This window comes from Puma concolor, chromosome C1 (assembly GCF_028749965.1).
Source record: "Puma concolor isolate L17-30 chromosome C1, mPumCon1.1.hap2, whole genome shotgun sequence".
Classification (NCBI taxonomy): Eukaryota; Metazoa; Chordata; class Mammalia; order Carnivora; family Felidae; genus Puma; species Puma concolor.
The window spans coordinates 148,206,529-148,220,768 of record NC_141674.1 but is presented as its reverse complement, the minus strand read 5'-3'; the positions used below and the strand labels follow the sequence as shown (position 1 = coordinate 148,220,768).

At 34.2% G+C, this 14,240-nt stretch overlaps 1 protein-coding gene across 2 annotated transcripts in view; it reads left to right on the top strand.

Annotated features, from left to right (window-relative positions):
* ACVR1C (activin A receptor type 1C) overlaps nucleotides 1-12,967 on the top strand; it is an 83,738-nt gene extending 70,771 nt beyond the window's left edge. For both annotated transcript variants that reach the window (XM_025930837.2, XM_025930819.2), the window contains 2 exons: nucleotides 209-339; nucleotides 5,694-12,967. In XM_025930837.2, the coding sequence (XP_025786622.2) occupies nucleotides 209-339; nucleotides 5,694-5,819 (257 nt within the window). In that variant the 3' untranslated portion in view covers nucleotides 5,820-12,967. The remainder of the gene's footprint in view (nucleotides 1-208; nucleotides 340-5,693) is intronic.
* The last annotated feature ends 1,273 nt before the right edge of the window (nucleotides 12,968-14,240 follow it).

Here is a 14,240-nt window from a genome sequence, read left to right as displayed (position 1 = left end):
AAATTTTATAAACTTATATAATAATTATTCAGCTGAGCGCTTAATACCTATATCTTTGGTTTCATAGTGACACAAAATTTTATTAAACCTGACTTTCCAGTTTCCCAGGGTGCCCCTTGTACCTAGAAGACATAATTGGTTGTCTTTGGAAATAAGCATCTTTGTTTATTATTCACACTAGGAAATTTATCATGCAAATTTCTTATAGGAATTGTTGAGGAGTACCAGTTGCCTTATTATGACATGGTGCCTTCAGATCCATCAGTAGAGGAAATGCGGAAGGTTGTTTGTGACCAGAAGTTTCGACCAAATATCCCCAACCAGTGGCAAAGCTGTGAAGTAAGGCTGTGTTCTTATATATGTTTTACCTATTGTAATTCTGAGGTAAGTTACCAGGGAAGGTTTTTGGAGACTACATAGTTCTTCTGTCTTAATCTAGGCATCCAATTCTTTTCACGTATGTAAGTGTATGTCCTTGCATCAGTCCTCAGAAGGATTTTAGTTCTTTTAGCTATATATATACAGAATGCTAAGTCAAGTGGCAGTAACAGGCCCTGGTATCCCAATGACTTGACACAACAAGACTTGATTTCTTGCTGTATAAAGTCCCCAACAGGTCAGGCAGCTGTGCTCCCTGTGCTGATTCAGTAATGCAGGTAACTTTGATCTTGGGATGCTGCTGTCTCAACGCATAGTTTCCAAGTGTCTAGGTCAGGCAAAGAGAGGAGCTGGACGGTCACACGTGGCTCTCTGATGCTCTGGCTTCAGGTGAGTCACATCATTTCCACTCATGGTTCATAGACCAGAGTCAGTCACACAGTCCCATCTGACTGCAAAGAGGCTGGTAACTGTAGGGACACAGACATGTTTGGTAGTCTATGTCCATGCCAGACAGAGTATTACAATTTCAATCATCCCTAGAGTCACTAAATTCTTTCTAACCCCTAACTTGCTGAAGTTTGAGCTTATTTCCTTTCATCAGAAAAGCCTCCTCACGGCCAAGACCTTTGTTATCTCCTCCTGCCCAACGGCACAGACAGTGACCCCCATGGAATATACACACAATAAATGGTCATTGCAGTGCTAGTTTGGCCCTATGTGAGGGAAGAGACTTTTCTAGTTTGCACACGGAGAAAGAAGGGAAGATGAGGCAAAGACTACAGACCATCTAACTAATTCCAGAACTGTTTTAATGCTTTAATCTCTCCCAACCCCCTTATATATTCTACCATATTTAATTGTAATATGTGAGGTCTTTTGAAAGTGACATTTTTAGTTTGGCTTTATCCTAAGGGTTATTTTATACAGTAGGTTTTTTCCTCATTTCCCCCCTCTTTCATGTTTTATTCAATTCTTTTTCCACTTAAGGAAAGATTTATGTCTTGATATTTCTATTTCGTATAGGTATCTTATCCACTAATTATTTTAGAAGAAGAATTTGAGACATTTACAACCAAACTGAAATTAAGTGCATTTTTTTCTAAAATTAATAATTTCATGTATATGGAAGAGTATATAACATATATGTAAAGTATAAGTATAATAATAAAATGAGAAGCAGTGAATTCACTACCGAGTTTAAAACATAGAACATTCAAAGATTCCTTGCCCCTCTGAGAGATTACTGTTATGATGATTTATTATTGCTTTGCTTTTTTGTAGGAGAAAAAATATATATGTTATATATATGTATTTTATATATATATGTATATGTATATATATATACACACACACGTACATACACACATACACTAAAAATGTATTGTTTACTTTTGTGTAATTATGAAACATATTATTGAAACTTACTATAGATACTCTTCTTAATTTCTTTTCACTTTCCCTTATAGATGTGTATAGCATAATCTGTTCATTTTCATATCTGTGCAGTAGTTCATTATATTGCTAGAGTAAAATTTCTTTTTCTGCTCTTTGTCTTATGTGTGATTTTAATATTTTTAAACAACATGTGTTGTGGAAAAATTTCTTAGAGTATAAAAATGTAGATTCTTTTGGGGTGTCCACATAGATGATCATGTCTCCAAATAATGAGAGTTCTAGCACCAATCCTCAAGCCTTTTCTTTCTTATTGCAGTTTCTAGGACTTCAATATAATGTTGCCTGAAAGTATTGATACTGGATATCTTTGTTTTACTCCTTAAAGTTTATGTATTTCCCCTTTGAGTATGATACTTGCTGTAGGTTTTGTTTCTCATAACTTTAATCAGGTTAAATAAAAGCTGACTTTGTTTTGATAAAAACTTTCTTCCTCTGTATGAGGTGATGATATGGCCTTTCTTCTTTGTCTCTAAATGTGATAAATTGCATTTGTAGATTTTCCACTGTTAAACCAACCATGCATTCCTAGAAAAGATCTAACACAGTTTTTAGGCAAACAATTTTGTACATTGCTGATATAAGCGATTTTTGTCCATTTGTGTCCAGTATTTAGTTTTCTTATTTTGTATTAATCTCATGAGATACTCATGTGATTTTATACCATTATTGTGTGTTGAGACTTAACATGTTTATCATTTTCTTTATTCAACATTACTTTTTGCCTCTCAGAGCTTCCTTCTAAGATCATTTTCTGATTTCCTGATGTGCATTCTTTAAATGTATTTTATGTAAATTGGTTTTTTAGGAAGACCTAGTGGTTGTAAGTTCTTTCAGTGTTTGGGTATCTGAAAATTTATTTTGTTCTTTATCATAAACAAAGTTAGGTTCATAGTTATTTTCTCTAAATAAAGTTGTTATTTCACTGTCTTCTGGCTTTCATTATCACTTTTGAGAAGTCAACTGAGTTTTGTTTTGTTTTTTTTTTTTTAGTTCCTTTATCTTTTCTTTCAGACTACCTTAAGAACTTCTCTGTCTCTAGTATTCTGCAGTTTCTCTATGATGTATTTGGTATAGATGTCCCTTGATTAATCTTTCTTGTAATTTTTGGACTTTCTAATTCCAAGGATTTGTGATGTTCTTCAGTTCTGGAAAATTCTGCACCATTATCTCTTCAGATAGCTCCTCCTCTCATTGTCTCTCTTGCCTGTTTTTAGAGAACTCATTGGATGCATGTTAGACCTTTCAGTTTTTTGTGTGTCTTCTATTCTCTCCTGTTTTCCATATTTGTATCTTTATGTAGCATCTCATATTTATCTTCCAGTTCATTAATTTGGCCCTCAAATGTGTCTAACCTGCCATTTATCTCATCCATTTAGTTTCTTTTAATAAAAAATATTAATAAAAAATATTAATGATAATATTAAATAGTATTAAAATTATTCATCTTTCAGGTCAAGAAGTTTTTTTTTCAGTCAGAAAAAGGTAGTGAGTTTATTAGGTTTTTTGTTTGTTTTTTTACTGAAGTATAGTTGAGACACATTATATTAGTTTTAGGTATACAACATCAACAACCCAATACATCATGCTGTGCTCACCACAAGTGTAGTAGTTACCATCTGTCAGCATACGATGCTATTACACCACCATTAATTATATTCTCTATGCTATATCTTTCATCCCTGTGACTTATACATTTCATAACTGAAAGCCTGTACCTCCCACTCCCCTTCATCTATTTTGTCCATTCCTCCCACTGCCTCCCTACTGATAGCCATCAATTTATTCTCTATTTATATGGGTCTGATTCTGCTTTTTGTTCATTGATTTCTTCACTTGTCTTTTAGGTTCCACATACAAGTGAAATCATGTGATATTTGTCTTTCTGTGTCTGATTTATTTTACTTAGCATTATACCTTCTAGGTCCATCCATGTTGTTGCAGATGGCAAGATCTCGTCCTTTTTCATGGCCAAGTAATATTCCACCATAGATTTATATATATATTTATATATATAGATAGATAGAGAAGATACATTTCTATTTATATATAGATATAGATGGAAATATAGATACCTTTAATTTATCCATTCATCTATCAATGGACACTTGGCTACTTCTGTATATTGGCTATTCTAAATAATGCAGCAATAAACATAGAAGTGCATGTATCTTCTTAAATTAGCATTGCTGTTTTTTTGAAGGGGGGTGATGGGTAAATACCCAATAGTGGAATTACTGGATCATACACTATTTACATTTTCATGTTTTTAAGGAACCTCCATACTGCTTTCCACAGTGGCTGCATCAGTTTGTATTCCACCAGTAGTGCACAAGGGTTTCTTTTCCTCCACATCCTCATGAACACTTGTTATTCTTACCTCTTTGATTCTAGCCATTCTGACAGGTATGAGGTGATATCTCATTGTGGTTTTGATTTGTATTTCCCTGATGCGTAGTGATGTTGAACATCTTTTCATGTGTCTGTAGGCCATCTGTGTATCTTCTGTGGACAAATGTATATTCAGGTCCCTTGCCCACTTTTTAATCAGATTATTTGTATTTTGTGTGTGTTGAGTAGTATATATAAATTATATATGTTGGATATTAAGTCCTTACCAGATATATAATTTGTGAATATCTTCTCTCATTCTGTAGGTTGCCCTTTCATTTTGTTGATGATTTCCTTCTCTGTGAAGAAGCTTTTAACTTTGTTGTAGTCCCAATATTTTATTTTTGCTTTGGTTTTCTTTGAAGAGTTATGTCACAATGTTTTATTGGTACTTTTTCTTTTTTAAAAAATGATCTTTTTAACTTATATTTTGAATTTTCTCTTTGCTTTTTAAAAATTTATTTTTCATATATTTATTTCATATTTTATATCATTTAATTCTAGCATCTAATGTTTTGATGGGTCTGATTTTACTGTTTGTTGTTTCACTTGATCCTTGTTTATGGTACTTTCTTCACTCTTGTGCTTGAATTTTTGTCATGATCTTAGGCTTGTTGCTTAAAATGCTTAACATTTTAAGGCCTGAGCTTGATTTTTTTTTCCTTACCAAGAGTCAAGATTTAGGTAACTTACAAAATTTAGATAATTTATAACATTATTAGATAATCTAAATAAATTTAGATAATTTACAAAATTCCTTGTCAGACTGATTCATCCTTATATTCAGGACTTGGCAAACATCTTGACTTGACACCTTCTGTGTACTTTGGGCTGTGTTTCCTAACTTTCACATGTTGTTCGTCGATTCTTAAAGTCTAGACTATGAGATCAGCAGATGTCGCCAGAGTGGCCACTTGATTCAGTGATTTCTTGCATCTCTCTGGATTCATCTTTTCTCATTATTTTCCTTTCTGAGTATTTATTTATTTACCAGTTCACTGTACAGGTTTTATTTTTTAACTCAGAATTTTTGATATTTATACTTAGATCATTATTTTAAGATGGCATAATTTACATACGCTAAAATGCACAAATCTTAATATACAGCTTGATGAATTTAGAAAAAAGTATACACATATGTACCTACCATTCAGACCAATCTATGGGGAATTTGCTACTCATCCCATATCCCTTTTTTGGCTTTCATGGCCTTTCTCAGGTTTTAAAAACTGGCCACTTTTCCATATTCCCAGAAATCAATGGATTGCACTTTCAATGAAAAGTTAGTTTCTCTAATGTTAATGTGTGTGTTTTGACTGGATTTTTAAGGAGGTTGGGTCCTTATCTTTTCATATTAAGTTTACGATTTTCTTCAGACCTTAGCATCAGTTCCTGGGTTTGTGGTTATACTTCTCTTGTACTGTGTTTATGTGATGGGCTAACATGTTTGATATTTTTCTCTTTTAAAGGCACTCCGAGTCATGGGGAGAATAATGCGTGAGTGTTGGTATGCCAATGGGGCAGCCCGCCTGACCGCCCTTCGTATTAAGAAGACTATTTCTCAACTTTGTGTGAAAGAAGACTGCAAAGCCTAATGATGATAATTGTGTTAAAAAGAAGTCTCTCACAGCTTTTCTTTTCTCATTTTCCCTCTTTATGTGAATGTTGTTGCCTTTTTTTGTTGTTGTTCTACCTCAAAGATAATGCAGGACAGTATTTAAGAGCCCAAAGGCAGCATGAAAAATAACTCTAAAGTCAAGCATGGGCAGGAGTTGACTTCATCCCATCTCTGTGTTGTCTTTAATTTTATTTTGAAAAGCAACACATCGATTCATCTTTTTTATTTAATAAGATATGACAAAAACGTAAAATAAGCTATATAAAAATAATACAAGCCATTAAGGTTTTATTTTACTTGAATCAAGAGCACATGAATGAAGAAAAAGAAATGTAAAAGCATTTTTTTTTTCCTGAGACGAAAACAGTTTCATTAAAAATGTGAACTAGAGCACATTATATCTCAGCAGAACTCTAGATGATATAATCTGTGGTTTTCTCTTTTTTTTAATTAAGAAGGATCTTTTAAAAAAGTAAATATTGCTCTGAACTTCAGTGTCTAAAACATGTAAAAGGGGAGCCGCTCGGTTAGAAGGTGAAAGTGAGGTCAGAAGTAGCCACTTCCTTGGCCTTGTCTCTTCCCAGTGTCCTGCTCTCCATAAGCCTCTACCACAGCAGCCCCGCAACAGTGTGAAAGCCACTAAAATTTTTACTTCCTCTCATTTCCAAATGAGACATCTGACAGCTTGAGACACTGAGAAATCCCAAAAGTCACATAGCTAGTGGTGGCGCTGGACCTTGGTCCAAATCTTGTGATAATCTGTAGACTTAGCCAACTTCCTCCTTTCCCTAAAATCCGTGTAGTTCTTTTCTCCCTATGCAGAAACAACATCTTTCATGGTGGTATTCGCGGTCTAGTCAAACAGAAGACAAATCGGGTCATTTTGCACAACCATAATGGACCTGCATGAACTCTGACAATACCCATTGGCATTTTCCTCATGGAAATTTCATAGTCCACCTGCTTGTTAGATAAATATTAATGTTTTCTGTGTACTTCCAGAGATTAATCGGGCATATAGATCCATTGTTAGAAGATGTCTTTCAGATTTATTTCAGAGGTCCCTACTACTTTTGTACATACACACTTAGAACAGAGGGAAGAGGAAAGCAGGAGATGTTTTGAGAAAAATTAAGAAAATTCTTCAGTAACTGTAAATAGATATTTCCCTACTCTTTCAAAATGAGCAAGTAGATGCAGAAGAAGCCTCATGATACTTTTGGCTTTATTTTGCTTCCTGTGGAGACAGAAGTGATGAATTCTGAATAATACATGAAACATTGAGTATTTCCTTCAAATCTGTAATTCTCCTTTGGTAAAGGAGATTTAACATGCTATCTTTTATTGTCCTAAAACACTGCTTCCTAAACTCTGTTCCTTAGAACACGCTTCTGTTGAGATGTTCCAAGGCCAAAACCGTTCTTTGATAGATTCTTAGAAAGTGATACTGCACATTAGTATATCATGTGCTTTGAGGAATATAGCAGTTAAGAGATGTTACTTGAATTTCTTTGAATTAGATTTCCCAAATTATTTGACCTTGGAACCCTTTTTATTAAGAACAGGGCAGAACTTTTTACTGTCCCACATTTTAGTGTTCTACAAAGCATAACTTGAGTAACAGTGTTCTAAAGGATATATCTATGTATTTTCATGTAGAGCACAATCTTTTGGTTATAATTCATTTCACTGTGGAAATATGTTACTGAACCCATCTTCGTTTGACTGGGATAAGATATCAAAGGTCCAAATCTGATGGCTGTGGCACTGTCATTCATGCAGTTATCCATTCATTAAATAAGATAGGGGACCCCATATCTTCATTGCCACAATATTGGGGCCAATAGAGAAAATATGGATACGTTCTACCCCTGGGGATTTTAAAAGCCAATTTGGAAATGGGAACAGGGATGTAGGTGTTGGGTTGGGGGGAAGGAAATAAATTGACAAATAGAATACAAAGTAGAAAGTCTTGAATTCTGTAAGACAGTGGGTTCCTGAAATTGCTTTCAATCTGCAAAACATTTAGACAGTATCTTCATTTGGTTATTGCAGACATCAGTTTTTAAAGTGACTATGTGAAGGGATTTTAAAAAGAGCTTACGTGAAGGGGTAAACTTGTTTGTGCTTGTTACCTTGATTTCTCAGAGATTGTTTATGAATATATGAGAATGAAATTATTTATTTACTGTAGTTGTACTATAGCTACATGATTGTCAAAATAAACAAGAATAATATCTCCTGTTTTATTCACTTATATTGGGTGAATATACTTATTTAATTTTTAAGGGAATGTTTTAACATCCCCAATTTTCCTTGACACTGTGTTTTATAATTTATTTGAGGGTGTCCGAATATGATTCCATATTTTTTTGGTTCAACTTTTCCTCTAGAGGAATCTTTACCTTTTGAGACGTTTTTCTTGTTTTCATGTTGGTTAACTGTAGCTTCTAACTAGTCTTACATCTCAATCACCAGATGCACTTTTTAAGAAAAGAGGTAGGTTAACAAAAATGATTAAAAGAAAAGTTAAAAGTTCTAATTTCTCTCAACTCTCAACATGATTATAAATAGAAAATATGCACTTACAAAAATAGGGTAAAGTTTAGAACATAAAACAAATTTATTGTATATACGTATACTGTTAAACTTCATATTATTTGTTTTTGATGAAGTATCATTGTGTAGTATTTATTTCATTTGAATTGTGTTATAAGCAAAAAATATTTTTCATAGGCTCACTGTGTCATTGTTCTTTACTCCTTTCAAATATTTTGACTTTGGATATAATTTAAAGCTTGGGGAATGCTATTTATGAAATGTCAGTACAAAGTGGTGATGGAGTTTCTATGCAGCATCACTTCCTTAAAATAAGGGAAACATTATTTGTCGTCAATATTACAGCATGAACTTGTTGCCTTTAAGCTACACGTTTAAGTGTGTAATTGGTAAAGATTCTGTTGTGTGCTTGTGTGCTTTCTTCTGTGTCTAAAGTATTTGGCATGTCACATCTAGAATTGTTAATTTATGTTCTGACTTGAAAGTGAAGTGAAACATGACTGTGTCGTGCACTATTTTAGGCATAGCACTTGCTTTTCATCTTTATACTTTCAATTAACTTCGCATTTTAAATTTCCATGATTGTATGAAAATAGTAACCTGGTTGCAGTGTCTGAAGACTTCAAAATCAGCTTTTATCTTAAAACGAGGATCTGTGATAGATTCATTAGGTTGCAAGTTCCATAATAATTTATTATTCTTAATACTTCTACTTTAGTGGGAATTATTAAACAAAACTACTACTGTGCTGGAATTTTGCCACCATGTGATTTTTTGGGGCAGAGAAAACTCAGGGCTGTCTTAGAGTTTACGTAAAAATACCAGGGAACCTACTGAGCAAATCATCTGAAAGCAGGGAGCCCACGTTCGCCATTATACAAAGTTCAACTTAAAATGGTTTAGCAGGGAGTACTTTTTGATTATTTATTTAAAATAAATATGGAGATTTTTTTTGTTTCAATAAATTTATTTAAACTATGGATGTTTTATTTCCCATCAGGAAATTAAGAAAGCAACAGTAGCAAATGAGTCAAGTTGATGGCAGTTGATGTCTTCAACAAGCATTCCTCTAAATAAATTTAGAAACGTAGAAAACTTAGAAATATTTAAGAATTAGTGTCTTAAAATGGCATCATTGTGGTTTGCAAAGATATTCTAAATATCTGTTCTTTTGTAAAACATGCTGGTCTGTTTGACAATGCTTTGTATTAGCTCCCTCCGTAAGGTAATACTTTGCATGGATGTTATGCGCTATTTAGTGAAGACAGTAATCCTTCCCTTCTGAGGGCTTCTTCTAAACAGAAAAAAATGTCGGTTGGAATACAAAAATTTCATTAGAGTGGTAATATTAAATAGAATTTCTATAATAGGCATTTTTTTCAAAGTGTCTTAATGCACATTTTCAGATATCTGACATTCTTTTTTCTCTCTAGCTTTACTTTTAAGTTCCATTATTTTTCTCACCTCCTTTTAAAATATTCCCTTACTCTCTTCCAAAATTATCTTTAGTCCCTAATTTTAAAAAGCAGCCAACTATTGTTTACCTTAACCGTTCTAATTATTTAGCCTTCTAATAAAAGAGAATCCCTTGGTGGTCTGAATTATTTCAGGTGTGTCACAGACAAAAACCAGAATTTGGAAAATGCCAAGGATGCAGGAGACTTTATAATTCAATTCCCAACATTTTATAGATGACACAACCAAGGATCAGAGATAAATGACTGCTAGTTATTAGAACCAATAGGAAAACCCAGTGGTGACACCCACCATACGGCCCTACCACATTCAACGTTTGCTAATTAAAAAATCATTAGCCTGCATCTAAACCTACCTTGAAGGTGCACTGATATAACGTGCCATTTAGTGATGATGACCAAATCTCACTTCTCTTTTTGTTTCTGCTAAAATAATTTGCTCACTCATGGTGAGGTCAGTGAGAAAAACTGTAACAGGCCAGGGAAGAGTGGTAAAATAGCTGTCAAGCTAGGTAGGCAACCACTGAGTGCTGAATAAAATTTAGGAACTGTGAGAATGTAGAATTTCTTAGTGCAAGTGGCAAGGAATGGTAAGAGACACTTCTGCTTATTTTTTTTTTATATTTTTTCACCCCTTTCTGTAGGGATTGTTCTTTTTACGCCTGGGATGGGGAGTGAGAGCTGATTCGTAGTTGACTTTCAGACCACGGCTAGTAGCATATTGTCTTCTCTCTTCTCAACTTCTCATTAGTTTATCTTTGGCGTTCACTTTCTTTGGTAAATTAAAAAAAAACAAAAAACAAAAAACAAAAAACCTCTTTGCCAGATATCAGTTCCAATCACTCTGTAATTCCTGTTCTTTTAGGTGTTCTAGCTCATGTTCAGATTGCTCTGCACGGAACTTCCTAAAATGATTTTAATGTGCCATAGCCACGTGTGAGAGGTTTTGTCTCGTGCCTTTTCCAGTGATCTTTCATTTGGCACAACAAAGAGAGTATTTGCTAATGGCAGAGAAGATTTTCTTTTAAGTTTTAAAAAGACTACCAGTGTAGTTATATTCTAGCTTTTAGCTAACATATAAGGAATGTCTACTTTTGCCTTAATGCCAAATTCCACTTCAGAGATGATGACTTGGACAGAGAATGTGAAATATATGTCTCATAATGTGATTGCTAAATTTATCTCTGCTGTTTCATACAAGCGCTTTATTTTGCTTTGGCCATCTTTTAAAATGAAGCCATTATGCCGTATGCTTTATAACCTAACATTGTATGGAAATTAAGTAATAATCCCCATTTTAAAATCCCTCTATTAAGAACTTCCAGGATACTTTTTAATTCAGTTGTAAATTAACACAACATTTGGGAGAATATGCACTCTGCCTCATCCTAGATTTTAATATATTCAGATATGGCTATATTTTCTTATCACTGGTCCATGTTTTACAAGAAAAATTTCCCTCCAGATGTAATAGTTTTAACTGCAAGATTTTTACCTTGGACTACATGAACCTGAATGTCAACAGAGCCACTATGAGTATGAATGCATTCGGATATTAGGAATGTATTAGGAAATTAACCTTATACTGAATGTCACCAGACCCAGCTGGGTATGTCTGCACAAATACTCTCAGCTGAGAGGCGGGTAGGAGCTGAAATCCAACCTGCAATTGGTTCCTCAACTTAAATATTTTTATATTGTTCAGAAAAGCACCTTCTATGCTATATATCTTCAGAAAAAGGGCCCTGCTTGTATATCTTCAAGAAAACGAGAATTACATTTTCAAAATGCTTCTTGACATCTATAAATTGACTAGAGAACTTAGGGGAAAAATTCTTTAGATTCTCATCCTGGCATTTCCAAGAGAGCAAAAGAGATTGTATGTGTATTCTGTTGATTTAATTTTCAACCCAGACAATCTGCAGCCAGACATGTGGAACCTCATTTAATATTCCAGTTGAGTTTTCCTTTCATGTGCAAACCTGTTATTGACTTTGCCTGTAAAGAGGCAATGACATGCCTAAAGTCTGTCTAGCTAATGCGGGTATAAAATGAGATTTACTAATATCTCCATTTCTTTCAATACACTAAATATAAGTAATTAAGATATTTTCTAAACATCCAACTTTTATTTTCTCAGCATATAAAGTGTATCTGACCCAAAATATTCAATTGTAGTTCATTTCGACAATGACCAGTGTCAAGTTCTTGTACTCTTCTGACCCTACGCTGGAGAAAATTATTCAAATGCAATCTGTGTGTCAGGTTTTAAAATGTCCTAAAAACAGAAAATTAGATTCATATCTCAAAAAAAAAAAAAAAAGAATTTTGGATTGACTTTCAAAGTACTAATACTAATTATACTTTTCTTTTGGTAGTGTGACTTTTCTTATACCTAAGAACATATTACAAATGTCAAAACCATTGCATTTTGACATTGCAAAACATGCCTTGAACTCTTGAACTACTGTGAAAAGAATCATTGTTGTAAAGACTTATTGTAAGCTGGCTAATATTCATAGGTATGTAAAAAGATATTACCCTTCAACAGATAGGCCCAAATGAATGTATATAAGGAATATAAAGAAATAAATTAGGTTTCAAAGTGAGAATTGGGCAATAAATTGTATAAAAAATGCAGATGGCAGTTTTAATAGTTATAATTTTAATTGTTGAAGCTGAAAAAAATCCCAAATTCCAAAGAGGAATGAATAATATTCAGATATTTCATTAATTTCTAGTCTATGGAAATATGCATTTTATAGTAATATATATACTTATTTTGTTTAGAAATAATAGTATTTTAGAATTTAGTAAGAACTCAGTGATAGCCTTCATACCAAAATTTTTAACTTTCCCAACAGCAAGTCATAAAAGTATTTGTTTTAAAGCTTTTAAAATATTATTGCATAACTAACTGTAGCTGCCTCCAATGTAAATACTTATCTGCCTAAATGTTATATTTTTATGTATGCATTTCTGAAAATGTATTGTTTTGTAAAGTGGCAAAGTTAATACATCAATCACTCCTTGCACTTGTTTCTGTGAAGCATATAGAGCTCTATTTTAAATAAAAAGAAAATATGTCATATTTTGGCTTCTGTGTTCTGTTATTTAAAAATTATCTTTATATTTGTATGCAGTAAATGGAGGGGTCTTGGAAATTCAAATGCTGGCTCCAATGATCACTGGACATTTTCTCCCTTCCTTTCTGGAAGAGACACTCGCTTTTCTCTACACGAAACTCAGCAAAATAGTCTTTGTCCTCTTTTTCCTGTAGAGTATCCATTCTTTGTACTTCTTTAAGCATTTACTGAAAGACTCTTGAGCAGGCCCGCTCTCAAGTCAAAAATAGCTTTCTTCACATTTAAAATCCTGAACACTCATGTGGTCAACCTGACAACTCCTTTGCCTTCATTTCTGGCATCCCCACCCCCCCCTCCCCCCCAGCCCTAACTGTTCTCCAGATTTCTGCTTCCGGCTCTTCCTGGAACTTGCAACACATCTGCCTGCCCTGGGCATTTGCTCAATTCCTTCTGCCTGGATTATGCTTCCCGCAGATAGTTGTATGGCATAGGTCTCTGTTGGAATATATCACACCAAACAGGCCTTTCTTGCCATGCTTTGCCATTCACTGTCCACTTAGCCTGTTTTCTTTCTCTTTTTCTTCCTTTTTTTGAGGGAGAGACAGAGTACAAGCGCATCTGCATGTGAGCAGGGGAGGGGCAGGGAGAGAGGGGGAAGGAGAGAGAGAATCACAAGCAGGCTCCACGCTCAGCGCTGAGCCCCACTTGGGGCTCCATCTACAATCCTGAGATCATGACCTGAGCTGAAATCACGAGTCAGATGCTTAGCCAACTGAGCCACCCACACGCCTCTTATTTTTCTTTATAGTACTTTGCATTAACTGGTATTATATTATATCATATACCTTGAGCCCTAGGACTAGGAAGGAGTCTTTTCTTAAGTTTGAAGATGTAGTTTTAAAACATGAAGAATAATATATTGTGCACAGTGAGAAATACTCTGCGGGACTCATTACCTGCCCACCCCTCCCCCATGTCTGTAATAAACCTTAAAGGGTGGTTACAAACCCAGTCAGGAACGGTTTATCCAAATTTATAGTGGCTGTTGCAGAAGGACATGATGGGAAAATTAGGTTGTTTGGTTTATATTTTCAACCCTACAAAGTTGAGTGTTTTCTGGGACTTAGCACGGAGAGGCAGAATACTGCATTGGCTTTACTTTTGGTACGGGTTCTTAAGTTCTTTTGCTTCATTTTTTTTTCTTTTTTTCATTCTGAGGGCAGTTTTATTCATGTGTCCTCATTGCATTAAATAGGTACTAACCGGATTCACACTTAA